This window comes from Bos indicus, chromosome 16 (assembly GCF_029378745.1).
Source record: "Bos indicus isolate NIAB-ARS_2022 breed Sahiwal x Tharparkar chromosome 16, NIAB-ARS_B.indTharparkar_mat_pri_1.0, whole genome shotgun sequence".
Taxonomy (NCBI): Eukaryota; Metazoa; Chordata; class Mammalia; order Artiodactyla; family Bovidae; genus Bos; species Bos indicus.
In genome coordinates this window covers 72,568,409-72,593,287 of record NC_091775.1, presented here as the reverse complement: position 1 = coordinate 72,593,287, position 24,879 = coordinate 72,568,409, and the positions used below count along the sequence as shown (strand labels likewise).

The 24,879-nt window shown below is 45.5% G+C and overlaps 1 protein-coding gene across 3 annotated transcripts; it reads right to left on the bottom strand.

Annotated features, from left to right (window-relative positions):
* Positions 1-8,645: 8,645 nt before the first annotated feature.
* NEK2 (NIMA related kinase 2) lies at positions 8,646-21,242 on the bottom strand. Of its 3 annotated transcripts, none has more exons than XM_070768632.1 (8): positions 20,984-21,237; positions 19,645-19,862; positions 19,123-19,363; positions 16,371-16,453; positions 15,519-15,645; positions 14,181-14,400; positions 12,590-12,715; positions 8,646-9,553 (listed from the first exon to the last, which is right to left on the bottom strand). In XM_070768632.1, exons 1-8 carry the CDS (start codon positions 21,077-21,079, stop codon positions 9,327-9,329), a joined length of 1,338 nt encoding a protein of 445 aa, XP_070624733.1. In that variant the 5' UTR covers positions 21,080-21,237; the 3' UTR covers positions 8,646-9,326. The 3 variants fall into 3 exon arrangements, with proteins under 3 accessions (XP_070624733.1, XP_070624735.1, XP_070624734.1); XM_070768634.1 differs by lacking the exon at positions 8,646-9,553 and adding an exon at positions 9,564-11,991 and having other exon boundaries at positions 20,984-21,241; XM_070768633.1 differs by lacking the exon at positions 8,646-9,553 and adding an exon at positions 12,017-12,288 and having other exon boundaries at positions 20,984-21,242.
* Between the last annotated feature and the right edge of the window lie 3,637 nt (positions 21,243-24,879).

Here is a 24,879-nt window from a genome sequence, read left to right as displayed (position 1 = left end):
TGGATTATCTTTCTTATGTCGGCTTTAAAAAAAAAAATGCATACACTTGGCCCAGACAAGCAAAGTTGTGGCTTCTGTTTTCTGTAATGAATCTAATAACTGTTGTCACAGTCTTCACCTGGTAGGCTAATGAGAGAAACATTCGGTAGGCTATTTAATTGACTTTAATGGACTGGCTTGGGGTTTGGGGGGTAAATACACAGGAGTTCAAAATTCAACTCTAATGAGCCATTTGGTGATGAGGACCAGGATTCCTGTGCTGCTCAGGGTGCTGGTGGGGGTGGATCCTGGCTGACTGGCCCCCTCGTGGCTCTCTGCTCTGGGTGACCTTCTGGACTGGCCCATGAGCTGGGAGGGCCAGTCTGTCCCTGCAGTCCCAGGGACATTTGCTGCTGGCATCCATGGCAGGTGTAACCCTTGGCCTGCTCTCTTGGCACGGACAACCCATTGGCCACCCTCACCCAGTTCCTGAAAGTTCTGGTGCCCCTAGAAGCATGGTTGTAATTCCCAACCAGCCCAAGACCCTTGTGTAGCCCTGTGGCCCCAGACAGACTCACAGAAGCTCTGGAGCAGCCAGCTGGGGCTCCCCCAGTCCCTTCTCCATTACGTGGTGCCCAGGGCTTTAGGAAGGCCAAACCGGGCACCCCACACCCCCGTGTTGCCAGAGTCCCCAGCACAGGGCTTGCTCTACCTCCCAACCCCTCCCACTACCGGAGCTTTAGATGAGGATTCGGGCCCAAATACTATACTATACTATACTAAGTCACTTCAGTCGTGTCCGACTCTGTGTGACCCCATAGACGGCAGCCCACCAGGCTTCCCTGTCCCTGGGATTCTCCAGGCAAGAACACTGGAGTGGGTTGCCATTTCCTTCTCCAATGCATGAAAGTGAAAAGTGAAAGTGAAGTCGCTCAGTCGTGTCCGACCCTCAGTGACCCCATGGACTGAAGCTTTCTAGGCTCCTCCATCCATGGGGTTTTCCAGGCAAGAGTACTGGAGTGGGGTGCCATTGCCTTCTCCTCGGGCCCAAAGACTCTCTGCTTTTGCCTTTCCCCGCAGTCTACTCAGCTTCCCTCCTTACTCTGGGACCTCCGCCAGGAGGAGGCGGGACAGCACATCTCTGACCTGGGTCCATCTTCTTTCCACAATTCCCTGGGCCAGGAGGAGAGGGCTCTTCTTGCTTCACTTTTTGCCTCGCTCTCCCTCACATCCTTGCCACCAGTGTGGTCCATGGACGAGCAGCATCGGCATCACCTAGGACCCTGGAAGAAATGCAGATTCTCGGGCCCCACCCCAGACCTTCTGAACTGCATCTGCATTTTAACAAGGCTAGGTGAGTCGCATGCATGTGACGGTTTGAGGGGCAGAGCTGCTCACATCACAGCCTGGCTGCTTTCTGTCTTGTCTGATGTCAGATTCTGTCACGTCACCTGGTCCTCCTGGCCTGGTACTTGATGATATTCATGGGAGTTCAGCAAGTTTGGGAAATCCCTATCTTTCTTGCCAAAACCCAACTTCTGGATGCTGCAGACTCAAAAGACTTGCCTTGGTGTCTTGGAAGTCACAAGCTGAACAGACACTGTTTCTTTCCTTCTCTTGACAGTCTCACTATTAGCCTTGATCCTTCCCAAGGCATGCTTCCTGAAAACAGGGGAGGAAAGAGGAGAAGCTAGGACTGTGAGAGAGAAAAACACATTGTTTCAAAAACTGCTCTCTCAGTTACCACAGCTTTTGACTCAAGCTTGGATGATGCCAGCATCCCACTTAGGGGGTGGAGGGTCCTCTTTTCACAAGAATGCAAAGGGGGGGACGCGCTCACCCTAGCACCCAGATGGTTCCACATTTCTTGAGCAAGCAGATTGCCTTTATTTTGTAGGCCGATAGGGTTTTCCCCTTTCGCTTTGGCTGCTAAGCTGTTCAGAGTCAACTTCGTGTCTCAGCAATGGTAAACGTATGATTATGCACAGTCCTCACACTGAACTCATTCTTTGCCCCACTCTTCCTCCTTAATTGTAATGTATGCATTTTATTTTCTTCTAAGCCACTTTAAAATCCTTCCTGAAGTCGGGAGGATAAATTCATGGGCAGGTACTGTTCTAGATCCCTGAATACAGTTTGTCCTATTTAATCCTTTTTCCAGATTAAGAAACAGATGCTCAGAGAGATTAAACAAACAAGCCAAAGACAGGGCCCTTGCTGAGTGTCTAAGTGAGGCTCTCAGCTCTCTGCATGCAGAGTTGGCCCCCAATCGAAGCACCTGGGGGCTTCCCCAACGGCTCAGCAGGGGAATCTGAAAAGAATCTGTCTGTAAAGCAGAAGACACAGGGTCAATACCTGGGTCAGGAAGATCCCATGGAGGAGGGCGTGGCTACCCACTCCAGTATTCTTGCCTGGGGAATCCCATGGACAGAGGAGCCTGGCGGGCTACAGTCCATAGGGTTGCAAAGAGTCAGACACGACTAAAGTGACTGAGCTTGCACGCACGCACAGGAAGCACTTGGGCGTGGTTCTCTTGGCAGGTGGACCGACACTGTGCTGAGAAGGAGCAGAGGGGAGATTTGCATCAGATTTGCTCTGAGCCTTGGGACTCTCCATCAAGCATCATGGGGAAATTTGCCCAGCATGCTTTGGGGCAGCCAGGCCTGCTCGAGGGGCTCCCTTATGCGATGTCCACCATTTCCACAATTAACTGACGGTAAAGGTTCTCAAGGGCCAAGCTGGGGCCACCAATTCACCTGTGACTGGAACAGGTGAATTGCTTTGTGGGAGTATTTCAAAGGTGTGTGCCCGCCTCGCCCACAAGGTATTCCAGGCAAGCTGTTTTCCTCAAAGATAAGGTCATCTTCCTAGACATTTGAGATAAATGCAAAAGATGACACAAAGGAGCTATTTAGCAAAGAAGGAAGAGAATTTATATGCACCGAAAGGGAAGGATTATTGTTCATTGAAAAAAGCAAATAAAAGAGCAGTACATGTATTAAGATCCTTTATGTGAGTGTGCTGTAAGTACACATTCTCAGATACATATATGTAGACATACACACCGTAGATCAGAGATCACACACGAGGTTTAGAAGAAACACCTAACAATATCAAACTGCTTACAGCTGCTTCTGGAAAGAGACAGAAGGTGACATCATGGATGAGGAAACGTCGCTTTTTAATTTTTACTGTATGTATTTCCATATGTTAGAATCGTTTTTTTTTTTTTTTTTTACTGTTGAAGTCTTCACTTTAAAGAAACACAAGTTAACAGTATTCTTTCAAAAAATTTGTTGGAAACCAATGATATAATTAAACTAGGAACTACTCATATAATTAAGAACTGCTTATATGCTCCAAAAACTCTAAGTCTTAAATGCAGAGAAAATGCAGTTTATCAAAGGGCTGAAAAGAAAAATAACAAAAAAAAAAAACATTTTTTAAAGGATTAGGATACCATGAAAGAACAAAGACCAAATTCACAATTTACAAAAAGAAACCTAAATTAGATGAATTCCTCCATTAAAGGACAGACTTTTAAATGCAATTCCTCTGTTAGAGGACTAAAAACTTTTAAACTGAGTTAAGGGAGGACAAAAAAAACCTAATATATGCTGTTTATAAGATACTTATTTAAAGCAAAATTGCAATAAATTCTATAAGCAAATATAACAAAAGTATTTTATGCCAGTGCAACTAACTGGAAATAATATTGAAATCAATTGTTTAATAATATTAAAATCAGTATGTTGATTGTGGACAATATCAACATCAGACAAAGCTTATTTTTTACACAAACAGAACCATTCTATTAACAAAGATATAATTCACAAAGCTGAAACTCTCATAAACCTTTAAGTGACAAATTACTATATCAATGGATTGAGGGGCTTCCCTGATGGCACAGTGCCTGCAATGCAGGAGACACCAGAGACTTGGGTTCGATCCCTGGGTCAGGAAGATTCCCTGAAGGAAGAAATGGCAACCCACTCCAGTATTCTTGTCTGGAGAATCCCTTGGACAGAGAAGACTGGCAGGCTACAGTCCATGGGGCCTCAAAGAGTCAGACACGACTAAGTAAGTCACAAAGAGTTGGACAGGATTAAGTAAATAAGCACAGCACAGCACAGCACGGAGTATTGAAGGGAAAGGTGTTGGGAACAGGAGAAGAAACAGAAAGGCAGTAAGTAGCAAAAGATTTTGACACATTTTGAGCTTTTAACAAATTAACAGGTAAGTAATAAGCAAGTACACAGTAAATACTACCTCAAAATATATACATTATGTATCAATCAGGGTTCTCCAGAAAAAAAACCATCATGCCTTGCAAAAGAACATAAATTTATCTTCTGTAATTCACGGAACTTTTCATGGGTCACAAATAAAGCTGTAAAGAAAAACCACGTTCTAAAATCTGGTCACAATCACTAAACAAAATGCAATTTTGTTCGGAGTTTTTACATTGATGCTATCACTTCGTAATTTAAGGACTTAAAAAAAATGTATTGAATAAAATCAGCCACGGTGAACACTTCTTGTGAACGTGGGACTAAGATTACAGGGCATCCAGTTGCATCCAGAGGGCCAGCGTGTTGTCTCCAGAGAAAGTCAGGGCAGGCGAGGAGGCCGGTTTGCTTCCTGGCTGGGTGGCCACAGGCAGGCAGGCAGTGACGGCAGCCTGAGACGCCTAGAATCTCAGCAGCTCCAGCGGAGCCCCGGAACCCTCGCCGTCGCTGTGGTGTCAGAACAAGCCTTGGTCGAGTAAGCAAGAGTGCCCCTACCGGCCCCTCGTAATATCGTGTTGAACCCAGCATTGCAGACGTGGGAGCTTCCCAGGCCACTGACCTCTGCCCTTCCAAGGTGGAGTGAGCCGAGGTTACAGGAAGGCGGGCCCTCACACGCCCATGGATTCCATCAGCTTTCATCACCCTCCTTGCTGTGCAATCTGTCCATCCACTACAGATCCCTATTTTCCCAGCCACCAAGTCCAGTGAATGATAATTCTTCCTGTTGGAATAAAGACGTTCTCTCTATTCTTTCCTCATCAGCTGCCTTGTACCATCTTTGGCTTTCATCCTCAGTTCATCCTGGGAGGGCAGCCCCCCTGGGGTCTTTGAGGAAAATGGGCTTTATTTTGCAAGGAAGATCGATTGGAAACAAAATATCCCCAAGGAGGACAGGCCTGAATAAGGTGGCCCTGGAGAAGATGCTGAGGAAAGAGCAGGGAGGCGTGGGGTCCTCCTGGGCTCACTTGAAAACCCCTCATGGATCCTCCCCACCCCACCCCATCAGTAACCGGTCTTTCCCAGCCCACAGTTCCAGAAGGCCCCTGGGCCAGAACCATGCTGGCTCTGGGTCCACCCTTCCTTAATCATTCAAATATCTTGAGTAAGGTTATGGATTATCACCCTTACTCATCATTAGGGGCAACTAGATGATCTGGGAGCAAAGCTAACCTCTTCTGGAAGCAAGCAGTAGAGGGTTGTAGTCAAGAGAACCACTTTGGAGTTAAAAACACCATTTCAGAAACCAGCTGTGCTTCTTCCCAGCTGTGATCTCTGTGCTTCAGTTCCCCCGTGTCACATATGACACTAATGATGTGAACTCACGGGCTGTTGCGAGGACTGAATGTAGTAATGAGAAAAAGGCATTTAACCAAGGCCCACGTGTGATTTCTCTCTAACAAACCAATTGCATGGGGCACTGTGGAAAGGGTGCGCTGCTGGTATGACAGCTCCATGGCGCCACCTTGTGGTAGGTGTCTCTCAGAGCAGTAGGTTGGTCTTTCTCAAAACCAGTGCCTCTTCTTCAAATGACAGAAGCAGGTTGTGCTTGGTGAAACTCATCGTTTAAACATTCAAAGGCTGTAATAGTAAGTACTGTGTTGATGTCATGCAAAGCGCCTTAGAAATATTTTAGAAAGCGATGCTGAGGAAGCATCATTTGGGAGGACTCTGCCCTCTCCGTTATCAAAAAAGAAAGTGACAAGTGTTGGTCGCTCAGTCACATCTGACTCTTTGCCACCCCATGGACTGTAGTCTGCCAGGCTCCTCTGTCCATGGGATTTTCCAGGCAAGAATAATGGAGTGGGTTACCATGCCCTCCTCTATGGATCTTCCCAACCCAGGGATTGAAGCTGGGTCTCTTACATTGCGGACAGATTCTTTACCGTCTGAGCCATCAGAGAAGCCCCCACATGCTGGAGAAACATTTGGGAGATCTCGCCCCCTCCACCACCAAAGAGATCCTCTTCTTAGATTACTACAACATCATTGCCCAAATACCCTAGATGTCCCCAGCTTTAGGGGTGGAGATGCATAAGCAAATAAAGACATCTCAGTTCCCAAGCCTCTGCCTGCTTTCAATCTACCTGATCTCATCTCCCAGCCACATTCAACTTCCCCCTCCACTACGGCATCTCTTCCTCGACCCCACACCCCACTCAAACCTTTCTGATTTCCCCCTCCACCCCACTGCAACCCTAACTTCTGCAGCACTAATTACCACCTCCTCTGTGATTGCACCCCCATTTCCTCCACCTCTTTCCTGCTTCAGTTCCTCTCCACAGCACTCAGCACTGACTCCCTTGCGTTTCTTGTTTACTCTCTTGCCCCGTTTGAATGGCATCTCCCTGAGGGCAGGGATTTCAGTCTTTCATGCTGTACCTTCGGCACCTTCTGGTACTTCCCTGGTGGCTCAGATGGTAAAGCGACTGCCTGCAATGCAGGAGACCTGGGTTCGATCCCTGGGTCGGAAAGATCTCCTGGAGAAGGAAATGGCAACCCACTCCAGTATTCTTGCCTGGAGAATTCCATGGATAGAGGAGCCTGGCAGGCTATGGTCCATGGGGTCGCAGATTCGAACACAACTGAGCGACCTACCCTCTAACTACTACCTGGAGTCTAATGCTCAGTGTTTGTAATCTTGAAAGTCGTAGTGCTGTTGAATTCGTGTTTTCTAAGTCCAGTCCAGTAGGACCATGGTGCAGATATTGGCTTAGGGCCTCAGCTCAGGCATGGGTCTGCCGCCAAGTCCCCACCCCTGGTGCACCAGGCCCCATCTGGCCTCCCACTCTCTGCTCCCAGAGGGGTCTTGGGCACAGGCGGGGGAGGATGCCCAGAAGCCTCTCAGGACAGAGGTTGCCCACCTACCTCCCGGGCTGGCAGCCCCATCGCATGGTGGGTGGGCAGCCAGCTAGACGCCTTCTCTTGGCAGGGGTGATCTAAACACCGCACTCGAGGTACACAGAAAGTCCTGGCTTGGGGGTGACCTACCTGCTGCAGCTGGGGCTATGGGCTCGACTCCTCCAACCTGACCGTGTGTCATGCTTGTTCAGAGTCGCGGGCCCCCGGACACCTGTCACAGGCTGTGTCTCTTCTAGCCAGCCTGAGGCACACTCTCGGATAAGTCACCAAACGTGAGTTATATAATGTCAGTGATTCCACCGATGAGCTAAATGTGCTATCTGCATTTAGAACTGGCATCACACAATGTAAAAGATGAATAGCAATGTTCATGCTAATAATTTAAAACTTCAATTTTTCTTATGGAATTAAACAGCAAATACCACCACAATAAGCAGAGATTTGGGAAGGAAGGACGAGGCTTTCTGTGTACCTTTAATGGTACTTATTTCCTGCTTTTTGAACAAGGAGCCCCACATTTTTATTTTGCTCTGGGCCCTGCAAATTATACTCAACACTGACATCAAAGTGGTCCTGTGGGGATTAATCTGTGGGTATACCATGAAGGCACTGTACTCAGTTTGCCTGTATAGCAATGTTATATCCTTGCTGAAACTACACTATCCACTGTTTAATAAACCTGTAATAAAATAGCTAACAGCAACGAGATCAAACCAGTCAATCCTAAAGGGAAATTAACCCTGAATATTCTTTGGAAGGACTGATGCTGATGCTGAAGCTCCAATACTTTGGCCACCTGCTGTTAAGAGTCAACTCATTAGAAAAGACCCTGATGCTGGGAAAGATTGAAGGCAGGAGAAGGGGATGACAAAGGATGAGATGGTTGGACGGCATCACCGACTCAATGGACATGAATTTGAGCAAACTCTGGGAGACGGTGAAGGACAGGGAAGCCTGGCATGCTGGAGTCCATGGGGTCGCAAAGAGCCGGACATGACTAAGCAACAGAACAATAAAAATAGCTAATAAAGGAGTTGTTTTTCCTATTTATTATAACTCTTCATAACTTGGTCTTAGTTCATTAAGCTAAAAGGATTAGCGTTGCCAGGAAAACATCACATGAAAAACGCCATGGGCACAGCAAGGACTGCTAATTCATATTACAAGTCAGAGCTTTAAAAAAACCAAAAAGTCCATCAAAACCAAAATGTTTTGCTGGAGGATATTCCAGCAAATGTTCGCTGAGGTCAGGTGTCTCAGGAGTGGCGCAATGACGTTCCGCTGTGGGGACTGTCCCGTGGGGACGCAGGGTGTTCAGCAACAGCCTCCCTCCAACCACGCACTGAAAACACCTCCAGGCCTCGCACTGCCCGTGGTGAGGACCGCCCGCTTGCACGGACAGACAACCGGTCGCCAAGTGACCACACAGCCCTCGGGACCATGTTCCTGCCCTCGCCTCTGGCGCCTGCAACCCACATTAGATTCTCCAACTACGATCAACCTACACGAGACACTGGGTATAGGAAAACTAACCAATCCTTTTATTTAGTGAGAAAGAGGGGGACAAATGAAAGCTCACACACTGCTAAAAAGAATAAAAAGAAAAAAAAAAAGACACCACTGTACGGCTCTTGGGAACATCACATTCTCTTTCCTAGCCTCCCACAGAGCAGTGGGTATTTATAAGCGAGATGTCAAGGTATTAGTGACCAATCGACATCCAGTTAGGTTTTCTCTAAGCTAAGAACATTTAAAACCTCAGACTTTTATTAAAACTTCTAAAACATTTAAAACCTCTAGACACGACAGCTGTAAGCACACCATTCAGTCCCTTAAAATGTCTCAGTAAGCACTGCCCCTGAGTCAGTATCTTTTCCTAATAGTATTCCCCATCCCCCTACGTTTAGAATATAACATTTCATGTTCCAGTAGTAATCACACACAGGATTAAAAGCCCAACCAGCCAAGAAAGTGTTATTCTTTCTATGAAGTGTCCATTACAAAAGGAGGAAAAATGAAAGGCGTGGACTTTGGTACAACTGGTGCTGGGCGACTGCAGGATTAATACCCAAATACCCTGCCAACTCTAGAAAAGGTGCGGCCCTCGGAACCACAGAAACAGGTCACAGCAGTCGATTTTTCATCCGTAAAGCGCCAGCGACGCGAAGCACCCTGCGCAGGTCTGTGTCTCTGGCCCGGCTAGCGCATGCCCAGGATCTGCCTGCTTTTCAGCTGGTACGTCTTCTCAATGTCCGACAGGGCTTGAGCGCGAAGCTGAGCGGCGTGAAGCCTTTTTTTCAGGTCCTTGCACTTGGACTTGGAGGTGAGCTGACTCTCAGAATTCTCACCCCGTATGACGTTCTCTTTACTCTCCCCACTGAAATGAACCTTCTTCTTCACGACCGATGATGGGAGATCAAACAGTTCTTCAGAAAGAAAAAAGAAAAAGGGGTTTCAGTTACGCGAACAGGCATTCGGCTCCTCCACACTTAACCAAACTTAATGAACATATTGACTCTCTCAGTTCCCACGTGAAACCTGGGTACCTTCATTCTCTCTGGGACAGGAATGCTAAACAGCATCCAGCTGAGTGTTAAAGATCTTACTGGCTTTACTCAACGACTTGTGACTCGGGTGGCATCGCATCCAGCAGATAGAAAGGCGCTCCAAGGAACTGTACAAAATGAAAGCCTTTTACAGGCAGGAGGGGCAGGATGATGAAGTGACACCAGGGCAGAGGGGGCTGCCTGTGGCAAGATCACTTTCCTTTAGGGATGGCAGGGATCTATTAGGCAGATGACCTCACTTGTGCTGACCAGGTAATTCCAGATTGACTAGTTTAGAGATTCCATTCCTGGGAGAGGCTGAAACTGTGATGAAATTAAGCACTGAGTCTTGATTTGATGATCGTTGGTGACAAGTGACTCCATTTTGGATGGGCTGCCTGCCGTGCAGGAGACACAAGAGATGTGGGTTTGATCCCTGGGTCAGAGGAGGAAACAGTAACTCACTCCAGTATTCTTGCCTAGAAAAAAAGTTTTGTGGACAGAGGAGCCTGGTGGGCTACAGGCCATGGGTTTGCAAAGAGTTGGACACGACTGAGCAGGTGACTCTGTTTTGGACCTGTTGTCTCTTTTTTAATAGGTCAGGGGCTGCGGCTGGCAGAAGTCAATCAGCCTTCTGATCTGCAGCGAAAAATCAAGGAACGTGTGCTTCACTCTTATCAACTTTCCTCTTAAGGTTAAATACACTGAAGATTGTGGGCCACAATATAAAACTTCTGGAAATCAATGTTATTTATCTCTATTCTTCAAGTGCCATTCTACCTGGAACACAGTACTTCCAGGTAAGAATGGAAGCAGAAGCTCTTTTTTTATAGCAAGCACCTACAGCTTTGGCTAAATACTTAAGAACACATTTTAAAAATGCCTAACTCACCAGAAACTTGTTTCAAAACGAACCTAAGCAAATTCAGCACAATAAAAGTAAATCAAGTGAACAGAGAGTAAAAAATGTGTACTTTTAATGGGAAGAAAAATAATTTACTTAAAGTGGCTACACTGTTAGGAACTAACAGGATTATTTGGGGGTGGGGACTGGCAGGTTTGAATTCCAGAAACTTTTGTTTCTCCTTTGTATTCATTTAAAGGAAATATGTTCAAATATTTACTGAGCTTACTGTATGGGCCATTGTGGACCAAACAAAGGCCCTATTGTGGCAGCTGGAGACAGAGCATCAACAGATAAACAAGTCCACAGGAGGAATATTTGAGGGTGGTCCGTGCTGTGGCGGGGGGAAGGGAGGCAGAGGTTCTGGGGGTGTTTGCAGCAATGAAGCCTCATTATAAGGTGACTTCTAAGCAGAGACACGAGGACAGAGAGGAGGGAAGAAGCCACGTGACTATCTGGAGAACATTCCAGACCACAGGCATGGAGAGGTCCCGAGAGAAGAGCAGACTGCACAGAGAAACGCCGCTCTTTGTCCCGACTTCCTATTTCACACACTCTTTCTCCGCAAAGCATTTTAGGAGATTGCTTTTAGGCCTCAACTCCATGGTTTCAAATAGATCCACCTTTATTACCACAAATAGCTCTACCCATTTGAAGAGCAACAGTGTAAACTGTAAATCCTACTAATGAAATAGTTTTAGAAAAAAGAAAAGTGTTTAGAAAATGAATTAGTATTTCATTAAATAGAAGATGAAAGCGAATTAGCATTCATTAAATACACTAAGGAGCGCTTTCAAAAGATGCTGTTGCTAACTGTGATGATCTCAACTTGTTTTTCTCACAGCTGAATTCTAGAGCCTGAGGATGAGGAGGGGGCATTGCCAACTGTCCTGGGTTCACCAGGGCACCCTCTCCCCACTGCTTTGCTGCTTTTCTTGTTGGTGTTCAGTCGCTCAGTCACGTCAGCCTCTTTGTGACCCCAAGGACTGCAGCCCGCCAGGATTCCCTGTCCTTCACTATCTCCTGGAGCTTGCTCACACTCATGTCCACTAAGTCAATGCTTTTCTTAGGTTCTGACTAGTTCAGTTCTTCCAAATATCTCCGACCCACACTGGAAACTGCATCCTCACAGCTCATTTTAAGTCTTTGCCATGATTTGCACACAGGTGAATTCTTCTACCTACATACCCTACAAAGTGAAATACAGCGTTCCTCTCCGGGACTTCTCACCCTCCGCTCAAAGACTCTCAGGGAAAGACGGAAATAAATTCTTTAACTGGAAGAGCCGTCCCCAACAGGGCCTTCGATAATTCTCAGCAACGGGCCTGATGCATGAAACTCACCCAGATAAAAATTATTCCTCATTCTATCATGACTTATGTCTAGTTTGTCTTTATGGATGGCAATGTAGAATCTAAGAAAAGTTAAAATAAATATTACAAAATTACTGAAATGGTAGGTAGTCACACTGAGAAAAAAGATACTTCCATCACTAGTTTCATTTATTTCCCTTGCTTATTACAGAGCATATGTAGATATTAAACAATCACACTTTGACATATACATGCAACCGGAACGGGCCTTAGCCAAGACCCAAAAGTGATGGTCTGTTCTACAGCTGGTCTATCACACCTTTTAAGCCACGGTTTCTGTGAAGGATCTGGCAAGTGTTAGCTGGTCATGCGGCAATAGCAAAATGCTGGGGTTTTCACTTAAAAGGGAGAGAAATGTAGAATTCTGATAATACACCTGGAGAAAAATCTGAAAGGCACAGCAATTTTGTATAACCTAATTTTTAAAAATAAATATCAACTACTGCACATGTAGTTTGACAAAGTGAACAAAACTGAAGACGAACTCATCCCCACGCAGAGCCTCACGTCTCTGATCCCAAAGAGTCAGCCACGGCGAGAGCAGAGTCCTTACCTCCACTGAGCCACATCCACCCAACAGCTCAGGACTCTGGAAAGCTAAAGCGGGCAGCAGCTCCTGCTCAGAGCTGGCTCTCATACCTGGGCCGCCCGCCAGAGACAGGAACCTCTGCTCCTTCAGCAGGCTGTAATTCTTCAGCAGACCTTCCGCTCTGGCCAGCTTGTTCTCCGCCAGCCTCTCACGGACACAAAGCTCGCGCTCTCTCTCTTTAAAAAGGGAATGGAGCAAAACAGACACAAATGAACGTGGCTCTGGACATAAACAGTTCGTGTTTACTTATCTTCCTGCTTTTCCTTATCGCGAGGCTGGCTGCCGGGCCGCGGATGAGTTGTGTTTGGTGAAGGGTTCCTTACCGTACACTCCAGTCAACCGCATGGTGCCCGCACCATAAGCCAGTGTGTTAGTGTGTTGTCTTGGGTTTCCTCCTAAGGACCAGCTTAAGCACAAGCACAAAGTCAGCTGCAACTTTCGGTCCTGATGTGTGGGAATAACTCACGGGGGGAGCAAAGAGCTCCCGCCATCCTGCTCGCCCCTGGGAAGGGCCAACAGTTCATTCTCAGGGCGTTACTCGGCCCAAACCCCCTCCCTCCGAGTGAACAACAGCCAAAGAGAAGGGAAAAAACACAGCACAGCGAGGTGCTCTTTCTTTAGACCAGTAACGAAGGCTATTATTTTTTCATGGCCCAGCATTTAGAGAGCGCAGATTTCAGCTGCTACATGAAATTACAGAACACTGAAACAAGTTAAAAAAAAAAAGTTTTTGCTTGTTTTTTGTGGGTTCTTTTTTTTAAAAGAATGCCGTTAACAGAAGAGACTAAGATTTTCAGGCAAGCACAAGCTGTTCCTCCTACAGAGAGTGTATCTCACAGTCCCCGATGATTATCATTAGGAAGTAAAACATTAACTAATGTATTTGCATCCTTTATAAGTACATTTAAATACAGTACTTTAGAAGTACATTTAAAATTAAATATAAGTACATTCATAAGTGAATGTGCATTGGTGTAAAGCTGCAGAAGTGAGAGCGGTGGGCCACCAGGGTGGAGGAAACTCACGGTCTCTCTCCCCTCCGTGTCAAAAGGCAGAGCCCTACCGTTGCAGCCGCCCTGTGGAACCCCCACACCGGGCCAGCAGCTCTCACTGCAGAGGCGTCAACAGACTCAACATCAAAAGCTCCTGCGTCCGTCAATACCCATCAGAGGATTTAAACACCTTGTATCCGCAGCTTCTACGGAATGACCTGAACACGTATCGTCTTACACACTGCGCGATTTTAGAGCCGAGCCGCGCTGCAGCGGCGTGTCAGAAGGGAGAAGCGACGCCACCTTGATTCTGGAAGGTGGCGAATTCTAAGAGATTCTTTATGATGGGAAACCTTAGGGCCCGTATGTTAAGGAAGAAAAGAAAAGAGGGACTCTAGAGTACGGGGTGATGACCCCCGTGCCGGGCTGTCACGGTTAGGGCCCAACAGCATGGTGACAGCGCCTGATCTCGGAGAAAGAGGCTCAGCACGGAGGCGCCGCAAGCCTGATGGAGGCATTTTGGCTGTGCGAGTGTTTATAAAAACGCCCTGCGAGGACAGACGTGAGACCCTCCGTTCAGGCAGACGCTCACACACTAGCATGAGCCTCCGGCAGCGCTGGGTTTCGCCCCCCACCCCGCCAGACTTACGCTCCAAGCTTTCTTCCCTGGCCTTGAGGGCTGCCTCCCGCTCCTGTAACTGTATTTCCTTCAGTTTCAGCTCACTCAACACAGGGCTGGAGTCCTGCAGCTTTTCTGGTTCTCCTATTCGCCGCCCTCTCCTCTCAGGATTTCTCCTTTGCTCTTCAGCAACCAAGTTTGCTATCAAAGGATTCTCAAGAATTTCTTCAACAGAAGGTCGATGGTAATCCTGGGGGAAAAAAGACTCGGTGTTGCAGGCAGACTTCATAATGGACGGACTACTTATCCTGAAAGAGCAGTGACATTTAAAACAGCATATATTCCAAAGCAAAAGAAAAGGCTCCTTTACGCTGTGCAGTGTTACAGTTCCATGTCTGTGTACACGACGGAGAGACCCCGACACGATTCCGGCTGCCATCCGTCACCACGCAGCTGACCCCCTCGCCCACTTTGCCCACTGCCATCCACACATAGATGGGTCCTGAACACCTGAAAGTAAGTTCACCAGCGCCTTTAACACACAGATGGGTCCTGAACACCTGGAAGTAAGTTCACCGGCGCCTTTAACACACAGATGGGTCCTAAACACCTGAAAGTAAGTTCACCGGCGCCTTTAACTCAGGGGGCTCTGTGTCCACAAAGCGATGCAGATTTTAACTTACCTTTGCTCCCTTTTAACCTAAGAAGGCTCAGCCCCTGTGCTGGGCTGGGTAGCACTGCCAGGGTCCATCTGGGGGCACCCACTGCCCTTGCGTCTCTAAACCATATTAAGCAGGACACTGTCTCCCTGACCTCCGATCCTGTTACTTCACTTGTATCCTTCTCTTTGAACTCCCACAGTATGTACCTCTGTTCTTACACCAGCCTGGTCCCTCCCCACCCCACCGCCAGATTTGTTCTCCATAGTCTCTGAGTTATTTCCCCTCTGCTCTTTTAGCCCTCCCTGCCCCACCATTCCCATCTCTCACGGTCTCTAATCTCTCCGAGTTAGAGCAGAGTAATAAGATCTTATTATTTCTGGCCCCTTCCTGCACCATCTGCTGCGCTGAGGTAGGCAAGGAGAAGGTGACTGAGGCTCTGAATCCTTACTTGCTACCAGCCACCCGTCAGCAGGGCAGAACACGGGAGGACACTTAAGAGAGCAGAGACGGGCAGCCAGCAACGTGCCAAGGATACATGTTTTCACTCATGTTAACGGAGCAGATTTATCAGCTAAGGAAATCTATTTACCATTTCTTCAGTCTCATTGCTCCACAACAGCACATTTCTTCAGTCTCATTGCTCCACAACAGCACATGCTGCAAAATTTAACTGAGGGATGGAAACATGTCATCTTATAAACTTTACCTTTAAATTTAACATCCTCGTAATAATGTCATTTAATTCATCAGAGTAACGATATGGAATTCGCCTGAATTTGCCCTCTCTGATCTTCCCAGCTAGTTCCTTCTGGTTGAAAGCTGTAAATGGAGGCCTGAAGAGAAAAAAAAATTTTAATGTAAAAATGAAAATATATAATAAGAAGCGAATCAAAAGCAGAGTTTAAGGTCCAGTTTGTATTTATGTTTCTGCCTCTGGGGCCTTCTTCTGTACCTGTTTCCCACCCTTGGCACTTCTGACATTTGGAGCCGTACGGTTCTGTTATGGGCACTGTCCCATTCATCCTTATTATGCTTGCAGTGCTGCAGATCCCTGTCCCTCAGACGTCAGCAGCTATCCCTAGCCGTGACAACTGTCTCCAGACACTGCCAAGTATCCCATGGGAAGCAAAACTGAGGGGGTAAAATTCCCCTTCCCTGCTTGAGAACCCCTACTCTACAGAAGAGTTTAGAATGGAAAAAAAGAGAAAAAAGGGAAAGAAGCAGGGTTCCGTCCTGTCCAAACCACCAGACCACTCGTCCAGATCTTCCTTTTCTTTCTTCCACGGGCCTGACCTATGAGCTCGCCCTGTGAGCTACACGCAGTCTGACAGGGAGGCACCTAACCAGGTCACAAGGTTGAGAAGTCTAGATTCAGCCTCAGGGGTTATGTTATTAATTTGTAACTCGTTTTTTAACCTGCCCATCCACCTTAATTTTAATCCAAGGTATGACTCTTTCAGACTTGAATGTGCATGGATGCTCAAAAAGCTGAACCCAGTGACAGGTGACAGACCCAAGCACAGACTTCGGACTAGAAAGCTGCCTTCACCATACTTACATTAACGCACATAACTCATACAGCAAACAACCCAGTGACCAGATATCCGACTTCTCGTTGTAGGACATGTGATTCATTTGTTCCTTTAGTGGGGAAAGAAAGGAGGAGTTTAAAGTTTACTTTGTTTTAAAACAGACTCACAGACACAGAGAACATATTTGTAACTGCCAGAAGGGACGCAGGGGAAGGGAAGGACTGGGAGTTTGGGATCAGCAGATGCAAACTATTATATATAAGATGGATAAAAAAACAAGGTCCTGCTCCATAGCACAGGGGTCTAAAGTCAAGAACCTGTAACAAACCATAATGGAAAAGAATATAAAGAAGAATGTGTATGTGTGTATATATATATATATAAAACTGAATCATCTTGTTGCATAGCAGAAATTAACACATCAACTATACTTCAATAAAATAATTTTTTAAGTTTGCTTTAAAACTTATAAAATTACTCTTGGGACAAAAATGAAACCTTAAAGTTTGATAATAGTCACTCAAAAAAAAAGGAAAAAATTTTTATATTATAAATATATCTATAACAAAAGTTTCAAATACAAAAGGCTGATTTCTCTTACATTAGGTCTTACATCATAAGATGGTACTATCTTTAAATTGATAATGGAAAAAAGGCAATGATCTTATCCTAATACACTTTGTCATATATAATCCATTCACCTATTTCTCATTCACAAACATTTACTGTGTTACTACAGGCAAGGCACTGGCAACTCAAAGGTGAACATGAGACATCTCTACCTCAAGGAATTCATAATCTAGAAACTCTATTTTAAAGAACCAGAGAAAAGTCTACGATAACATCTAGCTCACATTTAATGGATAAAGACACCAATGGTTAATTGACTCACCCATTTATGTATTTTTCCCTTATTCCACTGTATATACCACAGTACTAACTAATAATCTCATTGTCTATTTTAACTGCCTGCCTTTCTTAGCAACAGTTCACCATGGCTCTTATTTTCAACAGAGGACACGGAGGCAAGCACTGTACTGAAACCTTCAGGAGGCTTCTGAGTATTCTAAGTCCAACAGGTGAGTCTGGCACCACTTCCTGACAATCAATCCCATAAGGAAGGCTCAACTGATCTAATTACAGGGACAGGAGGGAACAGGACAAAAGAACTGCACAGGTTTCAAATTTTCCAACCACCACCCCTGGATAATTTTCCTTGGCTTCTATTTGGAATCTGATCCAGTGAGAAAATGACACTCTTCTGGCCATATTGGATCTTAGTCAAAAACAAAACCATTAATTTATAAAATTGTATACTGTAGTCACATTGGTTAACAAAAAGATGTACAAAATCTGGAAGCATTTGTGAATTGCTAAAAAAATAAATCTCTCTCCATCTTTACTCTGCTTATCTTTTGTATTCAACACGTTGATTGGTGCTTTCACTTACTGATTCAAGCTCTTCAAAAGGTACCGTCCTCTGCTTAGTCACTTAGCTGTGTCCCTCTCTTTGTGATCCAATGGACTGTAGCCACCAGGCTCCTCTGTCCATGGAGATTCTCCAGGCAAGAATACTGGAGTGGGTTGCATGCCCTCATCCAGCGGGATCTTCCCAACCCAGGGATCAAACCCATGTCTCCTGCATTGGAGGCAGATTCTTTATCATCTGAGTCACCAGGGAAGGCCAAGAATACTGGAGTGGGTAACCAATCCCTTCTCCATGGGAACTTCCCAACCCAGGAATCGAACCAGGGTCTCCTGCATTGCAGATGGATTCTTTACAGACTGAACTACCAGCTAAGTCCCAAAAGTCACTAGAGAGCCATAAATAATTCATATCCTTTGACCCAGCAATTTCATTTTGAGAGCTATACACCAAGGAAATAATCAAAGAGGAAGAAAGAATAATTCCTACAAAGATATACATAGCAGTCCTCCTTAGAATGGTGAGACATTTTGGAAACAAAATATCCAGCAGTAGAGGAAACCAGTAAGTGGGTGGAAACAGTACCTCCACAGTAGGAAAAGAAAACAACAACAAAAAAGAACAAATACTAAAGGTTAACACTGCAAAAATATGCTGTGAGAAGTGAGTGAGTCTCCTGGGTCCTGAATCTCCACACACAAGAATCATCTAGGGAGTCTATTAAAATACAGAGTCCAAAATAAGAAGGTGGAGGACAAAAAGACAAAAAGTTGAGTGCAAAGACCAGTCCAGAGGTCCTAAGTCCCTGGACTGGAGCCCAGGACTCTGCATTTTAAACTATCACTCCAGCTGAGAACAAGCTGGTGTCCAGGACCTATGGCACTCTGGAAGTACCGCACTTAAGAGCAGAGACAAAACCTGTTTCCTCTCTATGATCCCCGAGCTTAGACGTGGCAGCCATGCACTCAAAGCCTGACTTCGTTGCCTGTAGGAGTTTGGCGGTCTGGTGGTGGGGCTTCGCCTTCCAACACAGGAAGTGCGGGTTTGCTCCCTGGTTGGGGAGCGAAGATCCCACATGCCTTGTGGCCAAAAAAACAAAACATAAACAGCAGAAGCAATATTGTAACACATTCAATAAAGACTTTAAAAATGGTACACATCAAAAAAAATAATAATAATCTTTTAATGGTCTGGTGGTCCATTTGAAAAATATCAATTTAAAATAAAACAGTATTATTAATTCTTGGCTATTAGATATTACTAAACAAAGAAATAAACAAAAAGGTCAATTTCCTTGCTTGAATGCTTAGCATTAAGATATTTTAAAAGTATATAAACTTTGAAATACTTACAGGAGACATGTAATAAGGTGTGCCAACAAATGTTTTTGCAAAACTCGTATCGTGGTTTAATATTCTAGCTAGCCCAAAGTCTCCAAGCTTAACGTTCTGCTTGCCATCCAGAAAGACATTGGCTGGTTTCAGATCCCGATGCAGCACAGTGTGGCCACCATCACTTCGTCTGTGACATTCCTTTAGGGCCAGAGTCAACTGAGCCATCACACGAAGAACAAACTCTTCATCCAAGTATTGTCTGAAATCAAAGCAGTTATGTAGCATGTATCTGCTGAATAAAACCATTACAAAGACGAAAGGATGTGAATTATCTAGTTTTCTAAGTATACACATAGGGAAATAAATTATTTGGATATGAAATTCAAGTGTTGACTGACCAGGGATTTTCTAAAGTACTGTGGACGCACTGAACAAACACAGTAAGACTCTCCCCCATTACTAAGCACTTTGTCCCTGATCCTAATCCAGGATGTTTACAGAAGCAAAACTAGGCCCATCTAAGAGGTGACTTCATCTTACCTTTCCTTGGTTCCCTTTGCAATCACACTAGCTAGGTCTCCTCCTTCGCAGCATTCCATGACGATGTACAGCGTCGTGTTGGTCCGGTCAATAATTCTATCATAGTAGCGGACAATGTTTGGATGTTTCAGCTCACGAAGCAAATTCACTTCAGAAACAAGCATTTGTTTCTCATTTTCTGTCATGGAGCCATAGTCAAGTTCTTTCCAAACTAATATCTGAAATAAAAATTTCCAAGGTATAAATGAACTCATTATAACTCCAAATTTTTAAAATTAAAAAAAAAAAGTTACTTATCTAGTAAACAGATCATACAGTCACTATTATCTAATTTAGTTTAATGAACTGAGGACCCCTGAGTTTATTTCCATAACCTTCCCCTAAGTTTTAAGCGGTAAATGATGCAACAGAGGGTGATGAGGTAGGTTAGGCCGCCCCCAACCCTCTGCCCTCAATGCCTAGTGGGAGGTTGGCGGAAGGTACTCTAGTCAAAGCTGGAGCAGAGGCAGTTGAAGTCCCCGACCATTCCAACTAGTCAAGATTTCCAGGGTAAGAGAACTTAGTAAAGACCCTTCCATCCGAGCTAACTTCCTTTCCATTATTTTTTTTTCTGTGGGTCTACCCACACACCTTGGGAAATATGAATCTAACGATCAGAATAATGGGTAACTTAAATGAATTCTGACTACAAGACATAAAAGTTCTAGGTTCTGATGGTTATAACAGAGAGAATTACATTTCTCTAAAAACAGCTCAGGAGTCAGCTACCAGTCACCAACAGAAGGCCCATGGCAGGTCAAAGCAGAAAAAAGGAAGAAAATGGAAGAGAATGGAAAAAAGACAGGAGAAGAAAAAATATACATATATATACACATACATTCTACTTGGCACATTTTATTAGTTTTACTTTGGCCACCTAATGAGAAGAGCTGACTCACTGGAAAAGACTCTGATGCTGGGAAAGACTGAGGGCAGGAGGAGAAGGGGACGACAGAGGACGAGATGGTTGGAAGGCATCACCGACTCAATGGACATGAAATTGGGCAAACTCCGGGAGCTGGTGAAAGACAGGGAAGGCTGGCGTGCTGCAGTCCATAAGGCTGTAGAGTCGGACACGACTGAGCGTCTGAACAACAACAAAGAATTAAGGGACAGATTCACAAATTTAAAAAGAAAAAAAAGGATGCGGCTTCCCATCCCTCGAGAGACCCAGGACAGACACAGATCTGGGGGAGAGGGCTGGCTCTTCTGAGCACCCTGCGTTTCAGATGCACACCGCCAGGCTCCTTGCTTCCTCTGGGCGGCCGGGGGCGGAGGCAGGGACCAGGCCCGCGCTCACCTTGCCATCGCTCTTCCTGCGGATCTTCTGGCAGCGGCCGTAGGAGCCCGTGCCAATGGTGTACAGCACCTCGTAGTCCTCCACCCGAGTCGGCATGGCGGGGCCCGCGCAGGACGCCTACAGGCCGTATCGTCTCCTCGGAGCTGCAGCCACCGACCCGCAGACCTCCAGCCCCGGGGACTGGCAGCCCTGATCTACAGCCCCGGTTTAACCGTCGCGGGCCCCGACCTCGCAGCCTATTGGCCCGCGGTAAGGCCGCTTCGCCTCTCTAATTGGTTAAGAAGACCACAACACGCTGGGCATCTTGGGAAAAAGGTATCGCTAGGCAACCGCGTCGGCGTCGGTGTCGACTTCCGCTCCCAACCTCCAGGAAGAAAGGGGCGGAGCTAAAGCCCAAGTGGGGCTGGGGACGGAAAGCTGCAGCGGGGGGGCGGTCCCCGCCACCTTGTGCCTCCTCCAGCTGAGGTTGCCGAGGCAACCGAAGGCCAGAGCTCTTTCTTCAGTTTTTGGCGCACAGCCTCAACTGACTGCCTTTGACCTTTGCACTTTGACCTCTCACACTACCCCACTCTCCGGCACGCGCCCTCCGCTCTCATGTTCCCGCCCCCTGAACCCGGGCGGGGTCATATACTAAGCTGAGTGCAGAGATGAAAAGTACTGGCCCTCTCTAAAGGGTGCGCGAGTGAGGCCGACAGTGCTGAGGGATTGTGCCAAGCACTTTACATGTATTGTCTGGTTTGTAATGCAGGAATTACTGTTATTTCCCATGAAGAAACGGAAGCGTAGAAAGGTCGTAGTATTTGCTTTAGGTCCAAAAGGGAGGAAGAGAAAACTCAATGCAAAAACAGTGGATGTTTATAGTAATGATTTAAAGTTTTCACATCACTTTAGGGTGCAGCTATCCTAGAGAGAGTATATTTTTGAACACCAAATTTAGGCCTATTTAACATGCAGAAAAGTGAAAGTGAAGTCGCTCAGTCGTGTCTGACTACACTACAGCCCACCAGGCCCTCCGTCCATGGGATTTTCCAGGCAAGAGTACTGGAGTGGGGTGCCATTGCCTTCTCGGTTAACAGCGGCTAGGCATATTATATTTACTTGGAGCTGGTATACTTGGTGACAGCCTTAGCAGAGGATGTGTACAAAATCTCTAGGTGGAAAATGGAATATGGAAGTCCTTGATGTTTTGAAATACCCTGAAGAATATGGTGGTTCTATAAGACAGAGATGGGCTGCTCGGTGGTAAAACAATGTGCCTGCCAATGCAGGAGATGTGGGTTTAATCCCTGGGTGGGGAAGATCCCCTGGAGAAGGAACTGGCAACCCACTCCAATATTCTTGCCTGGGAAATCTCATGGACAGAGGGGCCTAGTGGGCTACAGTCCATGGGGTAGCAAAGAAGTTGGACACAGCTTCTTTGGACTGAACAACAACATAAGGCAGAGACAGTCAGGTTTACCTTTAAGACTGTTAAAATTTGTTGTTGTTGTTGTTGTTAGAAAAGACTACTGAATAGATTATCTGAGGTGCCAGACACATAATTAATTGAAACACTTTATTGAATGCAGCCTCTTCTGAGTGCACACAGAAACCAACATTTTCAACTCACCCTGCCAGCTGGAGTCGTCCCACTTTTACCTGGGAGACTGCACCTGGAGCCCTCTGTCTAGGGGTGGATGAATTTATACACTACAAGAAGGCTAATAATTTGGCAATGCACAAATAGGTCAATTTTCTTTAAATATCTGTTCAGCATGGGATTAAAAGGAAACTGATTTTCTATTAATAAGAATTACAATCCTCTTCATGTTAAAAATGAGGAATTCATTACATGCGCTGAATATTACATAATCGGAATTGCCAGCCAGGAGATTTTTTAAAAGTAATATTCAAGAGCGTTGTCTTACCTCAAGGGAATGGAACCATTCCATTACAAAAATTATGTAAGGCACCACACGTGGCTGAGTTAATTGGCTTTATATTTTTTAATTTTAGTGCCTTTTAAAGATTTGATGGGCTTCCTCGGTGGCTCAGCTGTAAAGAATCTGCCTGCAATACAGGAGATACAGGTTTGATCCCTGGGTTGGGACGGTCACCTGGAGAAGGGCACAGCAACCCACTTCAGCATTCTTGCCAGGAAAATCCCATGGACAGAGGAGCCTGGCAGGCTTCAGTCCATAGGGTTGCAAAGAGTTGGACATGAATGAAGAGACTGAGCGTGAGCACTAGCAAAGATTGACATCCATGAATTCTTTTGCTGGCCTGCCTCGAATCCACTCCTGTACCTTCTCTCTGGCCGTTGTTATGCTCTCCTGCTTTGCCCCAGTTCCCCAAACCCAGCGCACTTTCTCAGTTCCCTCCTACCACCTCCTTTTCACCTGTTCCTCCATTTGTCTGGAATACTGTCCATCCCATTCCCTTAGCAACTCGCCTACCCCAGTGATGTCTGTCTAGGGGGCGCAAGTTGTCTTTCAAGACTCAATGCCAGTTTTCTCTCCTTTCTCTCCTGTACCCTTTACTCTTTTCCTAGCAGCCTGAAACAAGCAATTCCTCCGTTTACAGTGTTCTTAGACCACTTTGTACATAAATGCGCCTTAACTTGTTTATCATCATTTGTTTACATGGATCACACAGTAGCTCAACTCCAAGCTCCTTGTCGATAGCATAAGTCCTGTAATAAAAGAAGCATGCAATAAATCTTTATTAAATGAAAATATAAGAAAGCAGTTTATTAATAATCATGTAAGAATTTGTTTCAATAGCCTCCAACACTGTGGCAGAAACTAAATACTGGGGGGAAAGCTATCCCAAGAATATGGAGAGTGGTTCTGAAGCACATATGTTCATTCAACAAATGCTTATTGAGTACTTTCTATGTGCCAGATATAATGATAGGCATTTCTATGCTGGGTGTTCATTAAAAAAGAGACAAAAATGATAGAGTGATATAGGTATGACATGACAAACCCTAATAACTGGCTAAGGTTAACCCATATCACTGGGTGGGAGTAAAGGCAGAACATTTGGGCAGAGACCACTAGATACTGAGTAGAAAGAGACATTGGTGGCTGAAGAGCATGTGGGGGGCAATCAGGAACACTTTAGAGGAAATCCCTCTTCTTCCATGCTTCCTCCTTCCTTCCTTCATATCCTATCCATTCTTTCAGACTCAGCTCTAGCCCAATTTCTTCCCTTAAAACTTCCCTGGCTGCCTTCAACCCACAGAGATCTCCTAAAAGAACAACTAACTGTGTTCTTTACTCATTTAGAATGTGTCATATAATAGTCTGAATTAAAGGCTTCTCATGTACATCTATCTTACCTAATCTGATGATTATCTGACCTAATTATCCTTTAACAAATATAAATTGAGGCCCCTCCAGGTGCTGAAGGTGCCGTGGCACTGACATGCAGTCCTGGAGGTGGAGAAAGTAGATAAACCAAAATAGGCAGAGAAATTCAATCATTCCAAATTCTGCTAAGAATTAAGAAAACAGGGGCTTCCCTGGAAGTCCAGTGGTTAAGATTCCATGCTCCCAATGCAGGGCGCACAAGTTTGATCCCTGGTTGGGGAACTAATCCCACATTGTACACAACTTGGCCTAAAATAAATAAAACCAAAAAAAAAAAATTAAAAAAAACAAAAACTAACATAGAAACAGAGAAAATTATGTTGAAAGAACTAAGAGACGACCAGCTCCATGAGGGTGGGGTAAAGGCTTGAACTTGTCTATAACCAGACTCCTATGCCCAGGGTCTGCCTGATTCACTGTCTTCACAATTTTCTTGCTAAATATGCTCATGGTTGTTAGTTTTAATTTGAATTTGGTGAAATCTCAAATAAGAATTATTAACACTATGTGTATTCTGCTCACAAGTGTCCTATAGGTGTTCCC